Source organism: Chiloscyllium plagiosum, chromosome 5 (assembly GCF_004010195.1).
Source record: "Chiloscyllium plagiosum isolate BGI_BamShark_2017 chromosome 5, ASM401019v2, whole genome shotgun sequence".
Classification (NCBI taxonomy): Eukaryota; Metazoa; Chordata; class Chondrichthyes; order Orectolobiformes; family Hemiscylliidae; genus Chiloscyllium; species Chiloscyllium plagiosum.
The window spans coordinates 19,026,884-19,045,284 of record NC_057714.1 but is presented as its reverse complement, the minus strand read 5'-3'; the positions used below and the strand labels follow the sequence as shown (position 1 = coordinate 19,045,284).

The 18,401-nt window shown below is 41.7% G+C and overlaps 1 protein-coding gene across 1 annotated transcript in view; it reads right to left on the bottom strand.

Annotated features, from left to right (window-relative positions):
* Positions 1-15,462: 15,462 nt before the first annotated feature.
* Positions 15,463-18,401, bottom strand: part of LOC122550233 (triple functional domain protein-like) — a 561,659-nt gene continuing 558,720 nt past the window's right edge. The window contains exon 57 of the mRNA XM_043690993.1: positions 15,463-17,436. Coding sequence (XP_043546928.1) covers positions 16,894-17,436 — 543 coding nt within the window. The 3' untranslated portion in view covers positions 15,463-16,893. The remainder of the gene's footprint in view (positions 17,437-18,401) is intronic.

Here is an 18,401-nt window from a genome sequence, read left to right as displayed (position 1 = left end):
GGATCTGATTGAGACTTATAAGATTATTAAAGGATTGGACACTCTGGAGGCAGGAAACATGTTTCCGCTGATGGGTGAGTGCCGAACCAGAGGACACAGCTTAAAAATACGGGGTAGACCATTTAGGATAGAGATGAGGAGAAACTTATTCATCCAGAGAGTGGTGGCTGTGTGGAATGCTCTGCCCCAGAGGCCAGTGGAGGCCCAGTCTCTGGATTCATTTAAGAAAGAGTTGGATAGAGCTCGCAAGGATAGTGGAATCAAGGGTTATGGAGATAAGGCAGGAACAGGATACTCAGCCATGATCCTCTTGAATGGTGGTGCAGGCTCGAAGGGCAGAATGGCCTACTCCTGCACTTATTGTCTATTGTCTAATTCATTTGGACTAGGGGATTTGTTTGTTTTAAAGCCCTACGGAGCCTCCAATACCTCACCATTTCCTATAGGAACAGGATACTCAGCCATGATCCTCTTGAATGGTGGTGCAGGCTCGAAGGGCAGAATGGCCTACTCCTGCACTTATTGTCTAATTCATTTGGACTAGGGGATTTGTCTGTTTTAAAGCCCTACGGAGCCTCCAATACCTCACCATTTCCTATGTCAAGCTGTGCAAGTTCCTCAATCTCCCTTTTCCTGAAGTCCATACCTACGTTCTCCTTGCAAGTAGTTTCCAAAAGGCTCGAAGGAATATTTATTTAATATTCATAACCGACATTCTATTCTCTCAACTTTCAATACATTGATAATGGACGCTAAACAGGGAGCAGTCAAACCTCCATCCTATAATTTTTGCATCCACAATCCCTCTGACTTAAAGCTAGATCAAACTTTGGTTTCTTTTCATTAGACTGGTTGTCTCCCTATGAGGTAACACAAAGTGGTAAAGTCATCAGTCAGGGCATTGAGGATAAAAGTTGGCAAGTCATGTTGCATCTGTATAGGACTTTGGTCAGGCCACATTTGGACTCATGCATGCAGTTTTTGTTGCTGCAGTATAGGAAGGATGTGGAGGCTTTGGAGAGAGAGCAGAAGAGGTTTACTGAGATGTTGCCTGGATTGGAGTGTATTAGCCACAAGGAGAGGTTGGTCAAACTTGGATCATTTTCACCAGAACAATGGAGGTGGAGGGGTGACCTGATAGAAGTATATAAAATTATGAGGGGCATGGATAGGGTGGATAGTCAGAGTCTCTTTCCCAAGGTAGAAATGTCAAATACTGGGGGTGCATAGGTTTGAGGTGAAAGGGGGCAGGATTAAACATGCGTGCGGTAAGTGTTTTACATAGAGGGTGGTAGGTGCCTGGTAAAGTAGAAGCAGACTGGATAGCAAAGTATAAGAGGCATTTAGAGAGACACATAAACTGACAGAGAATAGGGATACAGACAATGTGCAGGCAGTTGAGATTAGTCTAGAATAGCATCATAGTTGGCACAGACATAGTGGGCCGAAGGGCCTGTTCTTTTGCTGTACTGTCGTATGTCCTTTGAGGCTCCAGTTAACATTCAGCCTCTGCCACCAGGGTGAGCATGATGCATCTCCAAAATGCTTCAGAGCATTCTTTGAACAAGAGTCAACCCTGCAGTTTCCAAATATCAGGTTGTTTGTTCTTTTCCTTTAAACTAAGCTGCTGCTCATAGTCCATTGGTCATTTTCAGCTCTCAGCTCACAGCTCCAAACTGAAAATGATCAAAAAATAAAATTATGAAGGTCACAACAATTACAAAAAAAATTAACTTGAATCTTACAGAGGTTGCAATGACCATAAGATTGTTATAGGCTTTATATTTACAAAATGCATTCTGTGGAGAAAGTGAGGACTGCAGATGCTGGAGATCAGAGCTGAAAATGTGTTGCTGGAAAAGCGCAGCAGGTCAGGCAGCATCCAAGGAACAGGAGAATTGACGTTTCGGGCATAAGCCCTTCTTCAGGAAACCCTTATGCCCGAAACGCCGATTCTCCTGTTCCTTGGATGCTGCCTGACCTGCTGTGCTTTTCCAGCAACACATTTTCAGAAAATGCATTCTGTATCAGATATACAGCTCAAGGGGCAAAAATAATTCCCATTGGAATTTATAGAAAGAACAATAGGTGTATTTTTTTTGATACACCTCTGATGTACCTCAACACAATTTGACTACTCTTGTTTTGCAATGTGCGTTCTTTGTAAGGCACACAGTCCAAGTGATTGTCCAGTTTTCAGCCCCCTTTAGCCCCTGTGGCTAAAAGGCCTAACAGAACAAACTTTCCCCATTGCATCTTTGCAAAGAGCGCCTTTCACCTAGTTGATGCCCTCTAGCCACAGCTCATCTTAATCTGTGTCTCTGGGAACTGTATGTAGAGCACAGCCTCATGATAATTAGCAATACCATTGCATGTGTGTTGGTCAGGATGTGGACCTTTGACAGAGTATCGCACAACTATATGATGAATGCACTGTCCATAATGGATTTAAGGATGGTATGAACAATTGGATTCAAATACCCTAGGGTACACACACACAAGAGTTATATATAAAGGTGGCCAATGAGATGTGGGCTATGTTCACCAGTAATGCAGTCTCAGTCAGTGGGTGAGAAACAAAATACTTTCTGATCAAACCTGATATCGGGTAGGGCTGCCCTCTCTTCCCTGTCCTGTTTGTGGTTATAAAGAACCTTTGCTGAGTCTATCAGAAAGGTTATGGTTTGGAAGAGCCAGGGCATGCATTAAAAACTGGAAGGAAAGAGCAGCTATGGTTAAATGAAAATTGATGAGAGCAATGGTCACTTTCCATGAGGATTAAAAACCTGGTCATCATGTGTGAGGTGCGCTCTGTGTTGCTGAAAATGGTGCAGTTCTGGCCCTGTCCTCACATGTTTGCAGGGCTGTGAGGGGAGGAAAAATGTACTCAACATTGTTCTCATCTCACTGGCCGACCTTTGTGTATAATTCTTGGGTGTAGACCCTCAGGATGCAAATAGCAAGTGTTGTGATTCTTCCTGTCACCACTATTATGAAGGGTGGTCTGACCATTGTCTTATAATCCAAGTAGTTCTCCCTGTGTCTGTGTGGGTTTCCTCTGGGTGCTCCAGTTACCTCCCACAACCCAAAGGTATGCAGGTTAGGGTGAACTGGCCATATTAAATTGCTCATAGGGTTAGGTGCATTAGTCAGGGGTAAAATATAGGGTTAGGGAATGGGTCTGGGTGGGTTACTCTTCAGAGGGTTGATGCGGACTTGTTGGGCCGAAGGGCCTGTTCCATACTGTAGGGAACCTAATCTAATCTAACCTAGTCGGATTGTACCATACCACCTGTATACAGAGGGTTATGCAGAAAAACACTTTGGACCATAGATTCCCGAGGCAGTGATTAGCAAGCAACAGTGACCACGACAAGTTTCACAAAACACAGGAAGCTCAGGTACTGACAGTTAAAACCAGAATATTTGGTTCAAATCAGGGTCAAATGCCTCTTTCTACATTGAAACCACTGTCTGTAATTCCCCAGTGTTTACTGCATGCCTCTATAAATGCAAAAGTGGAAAAAGTCCTGTCATATTTCTGACATGCTGCTGGCTTTTGCAAAATTACCATTAACACACCACCAGCAAAGGACTTTCCTTATAGGTTAACAACACCCTTCTTGGTTTCAGCTCGTCTCGGTTCTTCCTCTAGTAATTTTTCTTCGACCGAGCTTGTTGATCTAACATGACCATTTGGATGTGAAAAGGAATACAGTATTCTGCAATGATAATTTTGAAACTTTAGATTTGGTTCCAGCAGATGGCAGCAATATTTTACATCACTGAGTAAAAAAACCAAGGGAAAACATTTCACTAGTAACCTCCCTGAACTAAGGAAGTCAACCGGTGACTAGGAAAATGCCAAGGGCAGAGTAAAATGGATTTGAGTAAAGCCTTTATAGTTGTAGAGGTGTACAGCACAGCACAAGGCCCTGTGGTACCAGAAACAGCAACCTAACTATTGTAATCCCATTTTCTGGCACTTGGCCAGTAGCCTTGGCATTGTGAGTGTATATCTAAATACTTGAGAAATGTCACAAGGATTTCTGCTTCTATCACCTTACATGGTGTGTTTTCCTCAATCCCTTCTAATCCTCCTGCTCGTTAAATCTATGCCCCCTGATCACTAATCCCTCCACCAAGGGGAAAAGATCCTTCCCACCTACCTATCTCCTCCCCGCAACAGTTTATACGTCCCAATCATATCACTCCTCAGTCTCCTCTGCTCCAAGGAAAATATAACCCTAGTCTATCCAATCTTTCTTCATAACTAAAACCTTCAAGCCCAAGCAACATCGTGGTAAATCTCCTCTGCACCCTCTCCAGTGCAATCACATCCCTCCCATAATGTGGATTCCAGAAACATAGAAAAATACAGCGCAGTACAGGCCCTTTGGCCCTCGATGTTGCGCCGATCCAAGCCCACCTAACCTACACTAGCCCACTATCCTCCATATGCCTATCCAATGCCCGTTTAAATGCCCATAAAGAGGGAGAGTCCACCACTGCTACTGGCAGGGCATTCCACGAACTCACGACTCGCTGAGTAAAGAATCTACCCCTAACATCTGTCCTATACCTACCACCCCTTAATTTAAAGCTATGCCCCCTCGTAATAGCAAAGTAACAGGGAAAGAAACAGTATATATATTTTAGGTTGGTGACTTTCTTAAGAACTGAAAGAAGTTAGAAACGTAATTGCTAATAATGAGATTCTGAGCCAGGAAAAGGTGGGTGGAAAATACCAATAAAAGCCTGTACGCCATATGCCTTCCTCACCGCACTATTTACCTGGGTGGCAACTTTCAGAGATCTGTGTACATGGACACCAAGATCCCTCTGCTCATCCACACTACCAAGTATCCGACCATTAGCCCAGTACCCCATCTTTTTGTTATTCTTCCCAAAGTGAATCACCTCACACTTAGCTACATTGGATTCCATTTGCCACCTTTCTGCCCAGCTCTGCAGCTTCTCTATATCTTGCTGTAACCTGCCACATCCTTCCTCACTGTCAACAACTCCTCGGACTTTCGTATCATCCGCAAACTTGCTCACCCAACCTTCTAACCCCTCTTCCAGGTCATTTATAAAAATGACAAACAGCAATGGTCCCAAAACAGATCCTTGCGGAACACCGCTAGTGACGGCACTCCATGATGAACCTTTGCCATCAACTACTACCCTCTGTCTTCTTCCATCCAGCCAATTTCTAATCCAAACCTCCAACTCACCCTCCATGCCATACCTCCGTATTTTTTGCAGTAGTCTACCATGGGGAACCTTATCAAACGCCTTACTAAAATCCATATACACCACATCTACCGCTTTATCCTCGTCTACCTCCTTAGTCACCTTCTCAAAGAATTCAATAAGGTTTGTGAGGCACGACTTGCCCTTCACAAAACCATGCTGACTATCCTTGATCACATTATTCCTATCCAGATGTTCATAAATCCTATCCCTTACAATTCTCAAAACTACAATACACACAATACTCTACCTATAGCCCAATTCATCTTATACAGAGTTCCAGCATTACTTCCCTGCTCTTAAATGCTTTGCCTCAGCTAATAAAGAGGCCTTCTTAACCACTTTATCTTCCTGTCCTTAAGGGACTATTGGTCATGCACACCAAGGTCCCTCTCATTCTTGGTGCTTCAGAGGGTGCTACCGTTCGTCATGTATTCTCTTGCCTTGTTTATCCTGCCCAAGCACATCGCCTCACACTTACCTGGATCAAATTCCATTTGCCACTGACCAGCCTATCTTACCAGCACGCCTATATTGAAAAACAAAGAGAATAAAGAACAGTAAAGGTTCCTTGGCCCACCAAGATTATACTGACACAAATTGAAAAATATTTGTCTCCATGCTGTCTGTTTTGCTCTACACCCTGCCTATTCATGTATCTGTCAAGAAGCCTCTATCGTAGCTGCTTTTACCACCTCCTCTGGCAACACATTACAGCCACTTATCATTCTCTTGCTTAAAAACCTTGCCTCTCATCTCCTTTCAACCTTCTCCCTTTTACCTTAAACCAATGTCCCCTAGTAATTGACATTTCTTTCCTGGGGAAAAAAAACCGACTCTGATTATCCATTCTATCCATGCCTGTCATAATTTTGCAACTTCTATCAGGTCGCCTCTCAGCCTCTGATGTTCAAGTGAAAATAAACCAAGTTTGTCTAATCTATCCTCATAGCTAATACCCTCCAAATCAGGCGACATCTGTACCCTCTCCAAAGCCACCATATCCTTCTGGTAATGTTGAGACCAGTACTGTACACAGTACTCCAAATGTGCCCAACTAAAGTTCTACGCAACTACAACTTGGCTTGTATATACTCTATGCCTTGACAATGAAGGCAAGCATGTCATACACCTTCTTGACCACCTTATCTACTGTGTTGTCACTTTCAGGGAACTGTGGACCTGTACGCCTAGCTCCCTCTATATGTTAATGCTTCTAAGGGTTCTGCCATTTACTGTATGTTGAGGAACCTCGATTATCTGAAGGACATGGCGGGGAGTATTTTGTTCAGTTAATTCAATTCTGGATAATATAGTTAGCCACGCATCCGGACCTAGTGATCTTGTTCAGATAATCCGAAATTCAGTTAATCGAATGCTGGATAATCAAGGTTCTTCTTTACTTCCTTTCTATCACCTCGCATTTGTTTGATTAAATTCCAACTACCATTTCTCCATTCAAGTCTCCAGCCAATGCAAATCCTGTTGTGCCCTTTGGCAATCCTCCTCACTATGCACAGCTCCCCTCAATCTTTGTGTCATTCACAACCTTACTAATCAGACAACCCTACATTCTCGTCCAAATCATGTCTCTTTTTTTACAAACAACAGGGATAGTTGCACTGATCCCTGTGGAACATCACTGCTCACAGATCTCCAGTCTGGAAAAAAAATCCTTCCACCGCTACTGTGAATTCTATGAGCAAGCCAGTTCTGTATCCATCTTACCAGCTCACCACAGATCTCATGTGACTTCACCTTCTGTATCAGCCTGTCACCAAGGGATCTTGTCAAAGGCCTTACTAAAGTCCATGTAGTCAACATCCACGCCCTGCCCTCATTAATCACCTTTGTCACTTCATCAAAAACCTCAATTAAGTTTGAGACACAAACTGTCCTGCACAAAACCATGCTGCCATAAGTCCTTTTTTTAAACTATGTGAGTAAATCCTCTCACTAAGAATGTTCTCAAATAATTACCTTATCCCTTGCTTTGTTTAAACAAAGATACAACATTAGCTATTTGTCAGTCCTCTGGGACCTCTTTGGTGACTATATTTCATACAAAATGCCAGCAATTTCCTCCCTTCCCTCCCTTAGAATTTAAGATAGATCCTATTTGGTCCAGGACACTTAGAACATATAACAGTATAGCACAGGAACAGGCCCCTGGGCCCACAATATTGTGCGGAACATGACATCAAATGAAACTAATCCCTTCTGCCTGTTCTTGGGCCATATCCTTCCATTCCTTGCATATTCATGAGCTTATGTAATAGTCCTTTAAATGTCCATATTATATTTGCCTCCACCAGCACTCCTGGCAGTGCATTCTAGACTCCTACCACTCTCGGTGTAAAAATGCTTGCCTCTCACATCTCCTTTGAACTTTCCTCCCTCACCATAAATACATGCGTCTTGGTATTAGAAATTTCAACTCTGGGATAAAGATTCTGACCTTTAACGCTGCCTATGCATTTTACAATTTTATAGACTTCTGTCAAGTCTCCGCTCAGCCTCTGCTGCTCAACAGAAAACAACCCATGTTTTTCTAGCCTCTTCGGATAGCTCAAACCCTCTGATCAAGGCAGCATCCTGGTAAACTTCTTCTGCAGCCTCTGTAAAGCCTCCGCATCCTTTTTGTAATGTGGCAATCAGAACTGAATGCAATACTCTAAGTGTGGCCTAACCAAAGTTTTATAAAGTTGCAACATGATTTCCTGACTCTTGTACTTAATTCCCTGACCAATAAAGGCAAGCATACATTCTTTATCAACTTATCTACTTGTGTAGCTCCTTTCAGGAAGTTATGGATTTGAACCCCATGGTCCTTCTGTACATCAATGTTACTCACATTCCTGCCATTAACTGTATACTTTTCCTTAACATTTGATCGCCCAAAGTGCAGCACCTGTCACATCCCTGGATTAAACTCCAGTCTATTTGGATTTCAGTAAGGCTGCTCTGGAAGGTTAGATTGCATAGACTCCAGGGGCGAGCTGGCAAATTGGTTTGATGCTAGGACACAGAGGGTAATAGTGGAAGGATGCTTGTCGGACTGGAGGCCTGTGATGAGTGGAGTGCCTCAGGGGTGGATGCTGGGCCCATTGCTATTTGTTATCTATATCAGTGACTTGGATGAGAATGTACAAGGGCATGAGTAGTAAGTTTGCAGATGACACTAAAATAGGTGGTATTGTGGACAGTGAGAAAGGTTGGACCTTTTTCTTTAGAGTGTAGGAGACTAAGGGGGTTATTATAGAGGTGTATGAGATGATGAGAGGCATGGATAGGGTGAATGCACTCAGTCTTTTTCCCAGGGTTGGGGAATTGAGGACTAGAGGGCATCGGTTTAAGGTTTGACGGGAAAGAATAAAATGGAACCTGAGGAGCAACCTTTTACATAGAGGGTGGTACACATATGGAATGAGCTGCCAGTGGAAGTGATTGAGGCGGATACATTAATGGCATTGAAAAAGCATTTGGGACAAAACCTAGATAGGAAAGGATTAGAAGGAGATGGACCTAGTGCAGGGAAATGGGGTTAACGTGAACATTTTGGTTGGCATGGACCAGTTTGGGCCAAAGTGTCTCTCTCTGTGCTGTAGGACTCTATGACTCCAATCATTTCTCTGTCCATATCTTCAACTGATCTATGTCCCACTGTATCCTTTGACAACCTTTTGCACTTTCCAGAACTCCACCAATCTTTGTACAGTCTGCAAACTTACTAACCCACCCATCTACATTTTCACCCAATATATCACAAACAGCAGAGATCTCGGTACAGATCCCTAGTCATGGACCTCTGGCCTGAAAACACCTTTCTACCACTATGCTCTGACTTCTATGGGCAAACTAATTCTGAATCCATGGGACCAGGTCAGAGTGGATCCCATGCATCTTAATCTTCTGGATGAGCTTACCATGAGGGACATTGTTGAAAGCCTTACTAAAATCCATGTAAACAACATCCACTGCTCTGCCCTCAACAATCACCTTTGTCACTTCCTTGAAAAATTCAATCAAGTTTGTAAGGCATGACCTGCCCTGCACAAAGCCATACTAACTGTCCCTAATTAGGCCGTGCTTTTCCAAATGTGTGTAAATCCTATCCCTAAGAATTCTCTCCAAAGCTTCCCAACCACTGCTCTGAGACTCACCGGTCTACAGTTTCCAGGATTATCCCTATTTCCCTTCCTGAACAGAGGAACAACAATAGCTACTTGCCGGTCCTCTGGGACCTCACCTGTGGCCAGCGAGGATATAAAAATCTTGGTGAAGGCCCCAGCAATCTCCTTTCTTCCCTCAATAACCTGGGGCAGACACCATCAGGCCCGGGGGACTTATTCACCTAAATGTTCTTCAAGAGATCCAATACTTCTTTCTGATCTCAAAATATTGTAGCATATTAGCATGTCCCACACAAATCTCACTATCCGCCATATCCTTCTCCTGGTGAATACTGAAGTAAAGTACTGATTTAGTATCTCACCCATATCCTCTGCCTTCAAGCACAAGTGCCCCCTTTATCCTTGAATGGTCCTACCTTCTCCTTAGTTATCCTCTTGTTTTCTATGTGTGTATAGAATGCTTTGGGATTCTCTTTAACCCTACTAGTCAAGGTCAATTCATGGCCCCTTCTTGCTCCCCTTATTCCCTGCTTGCTTTATATTCCTCAAAGGCCCTGTCCGATTTTAGCTTCCTAAACCTTACATATACTTCTTTTTTCCCTTTTGACTAAATTCACAATCTCCCTTGTTACCCATGATGCCTTATCTTGCCATCTTTGTCCTTCTTACTGGAACTTTCTGGTCTTGAAATCTCCGCAGGTCTTGAACAATTCCCACATGTCAAATGTGGACTTGACTGGTAATAGCTTCTCTCAATTAACATTCCCTAGCTCCTGCCTGATACTGAAATAATTTGCCTTCCCACAATTTAGTACCTTCCCACAAGGTCCTTGTTCATAGCTAAGTACTGTCCCATTGAATGATTTTGCCAATACAAGGCCCAGTATGGCCCCCCCTTTCTAGTTGGACCATTCACATACTCTTTCAAGAAATTCTTGTTTATCTTGATTTCAAAACATGTAACACCGTTTTGAAATATCAACATGCCCTAGAATATCAACATACAACTTGACTCACTATTTTTCTGTCATCTAAGTAATCTCCTCACTATTTACCACCTCATCAATTTTCACATCATCTGCAAAATTACTCATTCTATATTCAAGTCTAAAGTCATATCAATACCACAAACAGCAAGAGCCTGAACAATAAACCCTGAGGAATACCACTGGACACTCCTTCCAATCTTAAAAAAAAAATCCTGCCTTTGTGGATTCAATTAGCCAAATTTCCTCGGATCCCATTAGCCAAATTTCCTCGGATCCCATGACCTTCACTGTTAGTCTCCCGTATGGGACCTGATCAAAAGTCTCACTTAAGTCCAAATAGGTTACGTTGATTGTGATATTCGGAAATGATGCAGATGAGACTGTGTGTGGGATGATAATTAAGTTGTGGATGACACAAAGATTGGTTTGGTGGTTGAATGAGGTGGAAGGTATGAGGTTACAGGAAGACATAAATGGATTGGTCAGATGGGCAGTTCAGTTGCAGATGGAATTGAACTTCATTAACTGTGAGGCAATGCATTCTTAGTTCTTCTTAGTATAAAGTAGAAAATTAATGTTGAACTTTTAACTTATTTCATTATTTCTCTACATTGTACTTAAGATTTTGTACCTAGGTACCTTTGAATCTGAGATGGCCCCAGGAATGGTGACTTTGTGCACTTTTCACTGTATTGCTGTATGGGTGTGAATACACGTCAATAAGACCTAATTATAAATTAATTTTGACTAGCAAACTTGGAAAAGGAAAGTGAAATTTACTGTAGCCAAGTTGTTACCAGCAATGATCCCTGTGGGTTGACACTAGTTACAGGTTGTCATCCTGAAAATGCTCCTCTTATCTCAACTCTGTATTCTGTTGGTTACCCAATCCTCTATCCATACTAATATATTACCTCCAATACCATTTGGGACCTATGAAAGACCTTCTGAAAATGGGGCAGAGTATTTTAAATCTCTGCCACCTGGTTCTTCACTCTTCAACCAATGGAAGTGTTTCTCTGTTTACTCTATCCAGATTTCTTGAGATTTTAAAACCTTTAACAAGAGGAACCTCATCTCAGAGTGACATATGACACCAAGATTATAGATGGACAGTGAGGTCTGCAGAGTCCAAAAGTGTAGCACTGAAAAAGCAAAGCAAATCAGGCAGTATCCGAGGAGCAGGAGAGTCAACATTTCGGGCATAAGCCCTTCATTAGGGGTGTGGGCCGGAAGGGGGCTGAGAGGGGAAGGTAGCTTAGAAGATGATTGGTAGATGCAGGTGGGAGTTGATGGTGAAGTGGATAGGTGGGACAGTTCAAGAGAGTGGTACTGAGTTGGAGGGTTGGATCTGGGATGAGGTGGGGGGAAGGGAAATTGGTGAAATTGACTTGATGCTGTGTGATTGGAGGGTCCCAAGGCAGAAAATGAGGTGTTCTTCCTCCAGGCGTCAGATGGCTACGATTTGACGGTGGAGGAGGCCCAGGACATGCATGTCCTTGATGGAGTGGGAGTTGAAGTGGTTGGCCACAGGGCGGTAGGGTTGTTTGGTGCGTGTCCTGGAGATGTTCTCTGAAACTGTCCCACCTGTCCATCATCCTTCCCACCTATCTGCTCCGACTGATGACCATCATCCCCCACCTGCATCTACCTATCACCTTCCAAGCTACCTTCCCTCCAGCACCCACATCCCCATATTTATCTCTCAATTCCCTTCTCCCACCCCTATTCCTGATGAAGGGCTTAAGCCTGAGATGTCAACTCTCCTGCTCCTTGGATGCTGCCTGACCTGCTGTGCTTTTCCAGTCCCATACTTTTCAACCAGGACTACAGATGGCCTGATTAAACTTAAGTTAGGGAGAGGAATGGAGTTATAAACTGGGAAAGAAAGTTTGTGGTGGGACTAAAGATAATGGCCTTGGTTTTCCCAATTTGTGGTTGGAGAAAATTTCTGTTCGTCAGTAATGGATGTTGGGTAGGCAGCCTGACAATTTAGTGACAGAGGTTGTTAGGAGGAAATTGAAAGTCACGAAACTACTCCTCGAAATTGATGCTATGAATTTGTGGTATGTTTCTGAGGGTCAATATGTAGACAAGAAATAGAAATTTATACAAGAGTCAATGTGGGAATGGGAACAGAATCCATTTGCATATAATTCTCCTGTTACAACTGTTACAGATAAGAATGGAATCCCATCTAGTTTGGTGCTAGTGGAGAGGTAATGGAGGATAATAGTGTGATCAACCATGTCAAAGAGTGCGGCTAAGTAGAGAAGGGTATAGAGGTATCATTGATGGAAATGTGTTGCTGGAGAAGCACAGCAGGTCTGGCAGCATCTAGGGAACAGGAGAATCGACGTTTCGGGCGTTAGCCCTTCTTTTAACACATTTCCATCTCTGATCTCCAGCATCTGCAGACCTCATTTTCTCTATAGAGGTATCATTTTCTTGCGTCAGTCACAATGAAATTTGTGACTTGGTACAGAGTTTTTCTTGTAACGTGGCTAGAGTAGAAATCTTAATAGGGGGAATTCAAACATGGAGTACGAAGAAATATCTGCATTTGAGGCAACAGCATATTCAAGGACTTTGGAGAAAGGACACTGGAAGCAGACCTGTAGTTTAAAAGAATGAAAGAGTGAAGGATTTTTCAGAGGTCTTGGTGAAGAGGGCATATTGAAGGAAGAAGAGAATAGAATAAGAGACAAGTAATAAAAATAGCAAGAGTAAGACATTTAGCCTTTCAAGTCTGCTCACCATTCAGTAAAATCATGGCTGATTTGTGTCTTTAACTCCACTTTTGTCTGCCCCACAAGGCCCACCCATTACCTTAACACTCCCTCCTATATCAAAAATCTGTCTAATGCAGCATTGAATATATTCAGTGACCAAGCCTACACTGCTGAGGTACAGAATTCCAAAGATTAACAACTTTTGACAGAAGGAATTCTCCTCCCCATTTTAAATGGGAGATCACTTAGAAACTTTAGGAAGTTTAGAAACTGAGCTTCCTGATCTAGATTTGCCCACAAAAAGAAACATCCACTCAGCATCAACCCTGCCAAGCCCCTCGGAATCTTGTGTGTTTTAGTAAGATTACCTTTAATTCACATAAACTTTGATGAGAAAAGGCCCAACATACTTAACCTTTCCTCATAAGGCAACCCCTTATCAATTAAGGGAAACACATCTGAATTGCGATCAATGTGACTAGATCCCTCTTTAAATAAGGTACGATATCCAGTACTCTCGTATGGTTTCACCAATGCCCTATAGTGTCAATCCTACTTTCATCCTATAATTCCTTGCAGTAAGGGTCAACATTCTACTTGCCTACCTTATGATTTAATGTACTTGTAAACTGATCTGTTGAGATTCAGGTATAAGGTCACCCAGATCCCACTGTATCACAGTATCTTTTCTGAAAATCTGAGGGAATCATTCAGAATATGGGAACAGAGGAGGGAGATTGAACAGCTAACAGTCTGACAGCCATAGGATTAGTAGGGTGGATAATGTTATGCCATTATTTAGGAAAGGTGGTAAGGAAAAGCCAGAGAACTATAAACCGGTGAGCCTGACATCAGTGTTGAGTAAGTTGTTGGAGGGGGATTCTGAGGGACAAGATCTGCATATATTTGGAAAGGCAAGGACTGATTGGAGATGGTCATATGGCTTTGTGCATGGGAAATCATGTCTTACCAGCAGCAAAAAGATGATTGATGAAAGCAGAGCTGTGGACATTATCTATATGGACTTCAGCAAGGCGTTCAACAAGGTTTTGCATGGTAGTTTGGTTAGAAAGGTTAGATCACGTGGAATCCAAAGACAGCTAGCCATTTAGATACAAAATTAGCTTGAAGGTAGGAGACAGAGAGTGGTGGTGGAAGATTGTTTTGTGGACTGGAGGCCTGCGACTAGTGGTGTACCGTAATGATTGGTGCTGGGTCCACTGCTTTTTTACATTTATGTAAATGACTTGGATGTGAGTAAAACAGGAAGGGTTCATAAGTTTGCAGATGACACCAAAAGCAGAGATGTAGTGGACAGTGAATAAGGTTACTCAGGTACAATGGGACCTTGATCAGATGGGCCAAGGAGTGGCATATTAAGTTTAATTTAGATAAATATGAGGTTTGTGTTTTGATAAGGTAAATCAGGGCAGTACTTGGACAGTTAATGATGAGTATTGTCAAGCAAAGAGACCTTGGGATGTGTGGTTCTTTGAAGACGGAGTCAAAGGTAGATAGGTTAATGAAGAAAGCACTCTGTGCCTTTGCCTTTATTGGTGATTGTATCAAGTATAGGAATTGGAATGTCATATTGTGGTTGCACAGGACACTGGTCACTTTTAGAGTACTGCATTCAGTTCTGGTCACCCTGCAAGAGAAAAGATGTTATTAAACTTGAAAGAATGCAGAGAAGATTTACAAAAATGTTGGTGGATTTGCATTATAGGGATAGGCTGGGGCTATTTTCTCTGGAGTATCAGAGGCTGAGGGGTGACCTTTTAGAGCTTTATACATCACGAGCAACATGGATAGGGTGAATAGCTAACATCTTAGTTCCAGAGTAGGGCAATCCGAAACTAGAGGGCACAGGTTTAAGGTGAAAGAGGAAAAATATAAAAGGGACCTAAGGGGCAACTTCTTCACGTAGAGGGTGGTGCATGTATGAAATGAGCTGCCAGAGGAAGTGGTGAAGGCTGCTGGACAGGTACAAGAATAGGGAGGGTTTAGAGGGATATTGGTTAAATTCTAGCAAATGCGACTTAATTTAGGATATCTGATAGGCATGGACGAATTGAACAGAAGATAGGTCTTGTAGACAAATGAGCTTGGAGTGAGCATTAGAGGAGATGACAAAGAAACTAGTTCAGACTTTAAGATGGAGAAATCTTACAAGAAGTTTGATTAACTTGGCTAGAAGAGAGGAAAGCAGCTCATCAAATGTTCTCAATTTTAGTGATGAAGATGAGTGAATACCCAGCACTACTTGAATTGTGGGTGGAAGAGACAAATCAATGCTTGTCCTTTTAAGAGTCATTTTAAAAATTATGATGTTGCACAGCTAGTTTCATTTATTTTCCAATATTTAATCACAGCCTTCATTTTATTGAACTACAAGGAGCAGACACACTGATGCACTAAAATAAAATCTGTGTTGCATTAGTTTAATTTTAATAAACAGAAAAAATATATTTACAGCACATATTTAGAGAAACACAATGGATGCTGTACAAAAGAAATATACATGCACAAACAGATTTCAAACTTAAAAGAGAGACTAACAGGCATTACATTAAAAAAATGAGAGTTTGACGTGACAATACATCCAGTTTTGAGTTCCCATTTTCCTTCTCTTACAGGTTTGTTTTTCAAGACCCTACAGTACTAGTTTATGCTTGATATAAACATACTGCATAGCTAAAAAATATCAGGTTTGGTTCATTCTTGGGGTATATCCCACAATGACTGGCTTGGGATGCAGTTCCTAGTAGTCAAATCCTTTTTCAAAAGGTCAGTGTGATAAAGAAGTCAAACAACTGTGTAGTTTGCAGTACAGAGTACATGCTTATTTTTTAATATTTATTACAGATACAACAGAAGTCTTCATAAATAGAGTTGCATAAAATGTTAAAGCCACAACATTGCACATGATATGAAGTAAAACATAAAATACAATGAGTGCATTTACAGTACGTATTCCTCCTTAACTGCTCTGCAATCAGATTGGCAGGTGAAACTCCAAAAACCCTCCATAAATGAAACAGCATTTGCCTCTTCACTTGGGGGAGTTTGGGGAAAAAAAATCCAGAATGGCATACCAGCGTTAAAAGTACAGACTGAAGGCAGATAACGGTCTTTATACAAGTAAGGCTTATATATAATTAGAGCAATACATTTGTTTCTATTAGATGCAAAAGGTCCATGGTTCGACTTGTAGCAGTAAAAACTTGAGCCACATCTGGCTAAATGCAAGGGATTATAATTTAAATACAACAGTGAGGCAACTGAAAAGCTTTATGACCAGTAAAAATCAGACATTTCACTGGAGATCATTTTCAGTGACTGTCTTGATTAAAATCAATCAAGGAGGAAAGAATTTTAACAAAAAAACTTTGTTCTTTGTTGGCTAATTTTTAATCACATAATTAAATGTTTCAAAGTCCAGCGAGTTTAATTAAATACAATAACAACAATGATTCTTCTCTAAAGTTTCCCAGGCAATATGTGAAAATTGTTCTCCTGTGATCAAAAACAAAATACTGTCAAAGTAATGAGAATCCAGCTGGTTGTGCAGTTCTCCCCACCAACTTTGCATTGCATGGGTGGCAATGAATCCCAAGTACTGTTTGTACAAAGTTCCTTGGCATTCAATTCCACACAATGACACTTAAAGCAGCTGATTTGCTGTCAGTTTTATTTCAAGTCAGCAGTTGAATGGCTGAAGACAGTGTCTCCAACCTGACTGGCAGATGAAAGAGAATGAGTAAATTAATCTCCAAGTGAGGTTCACACTCTTGACAAGAGTCTACTTTGTAAGAAATTCTTTATACTACCAACCGGCCGAACATCATTCTGGTGTTTGCGCCGTTCAACGAATGAAGTCAATCTCGACGTGTTTAGAGTTTCAGTGTCTCTGTTGATGCCTGGCTGCAGCCAAGGATCCAAAAGGCACATTGCAGCCGAGGGACGTTTGCTTGAATCTCCCTGAAGTAAGAAGCAAACAAAATCTTTGGCAGCTTGACTGACCCCTGTGAAGTAGTCATCAGGGAAGCTGAAGTCCAATCGGCAAATGTTCAAACATGTTTCTTCTACACTCTCGTCCAAAAAAGGAGACACACCACTAAGAAGGACATAGGCAAGTACCCCAACACTCCAGGTATCTGATGTAAGACAGGCAGGATTTCCTAAAATAATTTCTGGAGCTGCAAATTCAGGGCTTCCTAGCAATTGATGAACATAATATGTTGTGGTTAGCTGCATGGAATCCCCAAAATCAGCAAGTTTGATGAGTGGTTTGGCTTTGCTGTGGTCCACCAATACATTTTCTGGCTTTAAGTGATCAAGACGTATATAGATTAGTATTCGATAACTCACAAACATAAGTTGGCTATAATAAACCCACAGTATCTCATTAAAGAATTGAATTAACAAGCATGATTATCACAACATTTGATTTCATTTGCAACAGTTATAATTTTTAACTATGACCAGTTTCTATGTCATTTACTGTTTTCCTGCTTCCCAATGGATTGATTGTGTAATACAGTAAATAAGATACATAAGATGAGGCCCAGGTTAACAGTGCATAGGAGCAGGAATAGATCATGCAGGCTGTCTAGCCTATTCCACCATTTAATACAATCATGGATGATCGAACACTTTAATACATTTTAACCCACAATATCCCTAACCCCTTACATCAGTGATAATCAAAAAATCATCAACTGCTACTTCAGACAGCCTTAAAAACTGACCTTCCAGAGCCCTCTAGGGTACATAATTCCAAAAATTCACAAACCTACGTTAAAAGAAATTCTCCTCCTCTCAGTCATAAGTAGCATTCCCTTCATTTTTATCCGTTATTCTAGACTCCTTAATCGGGTAATATTGTAAATATTAAATATTTTGTAGATTTTGAGGAGATTACCTATTATTCTTCAGAATTACAGAGATATTGGGCCCAATATCTCTTCATAGGAGAGTCTCACCATCCCAGGAACAAGTCTGGTGAACCTTTGCTGCACTCTCTCTATGGCAATGATATCTCTCCTGTGATAAGGAGACCAAAACTGTACACAGTGCTCCATGTATGTTTTAACCAAGCTCCTATACAATTGAAGCCAAACTTCATTACTCCTGTACTCAATTCCTCTTGCACTAAAGGCTAACATGCCATTAGTCTTCCTAATATTTTGCTGCACCTGCATGTTAACCTTCAGTGACTTATTGATGAGGACACCCAGGTCCAGGTGTATATCTACACTTCCAACTACTCACCATTTAAGAAATACACT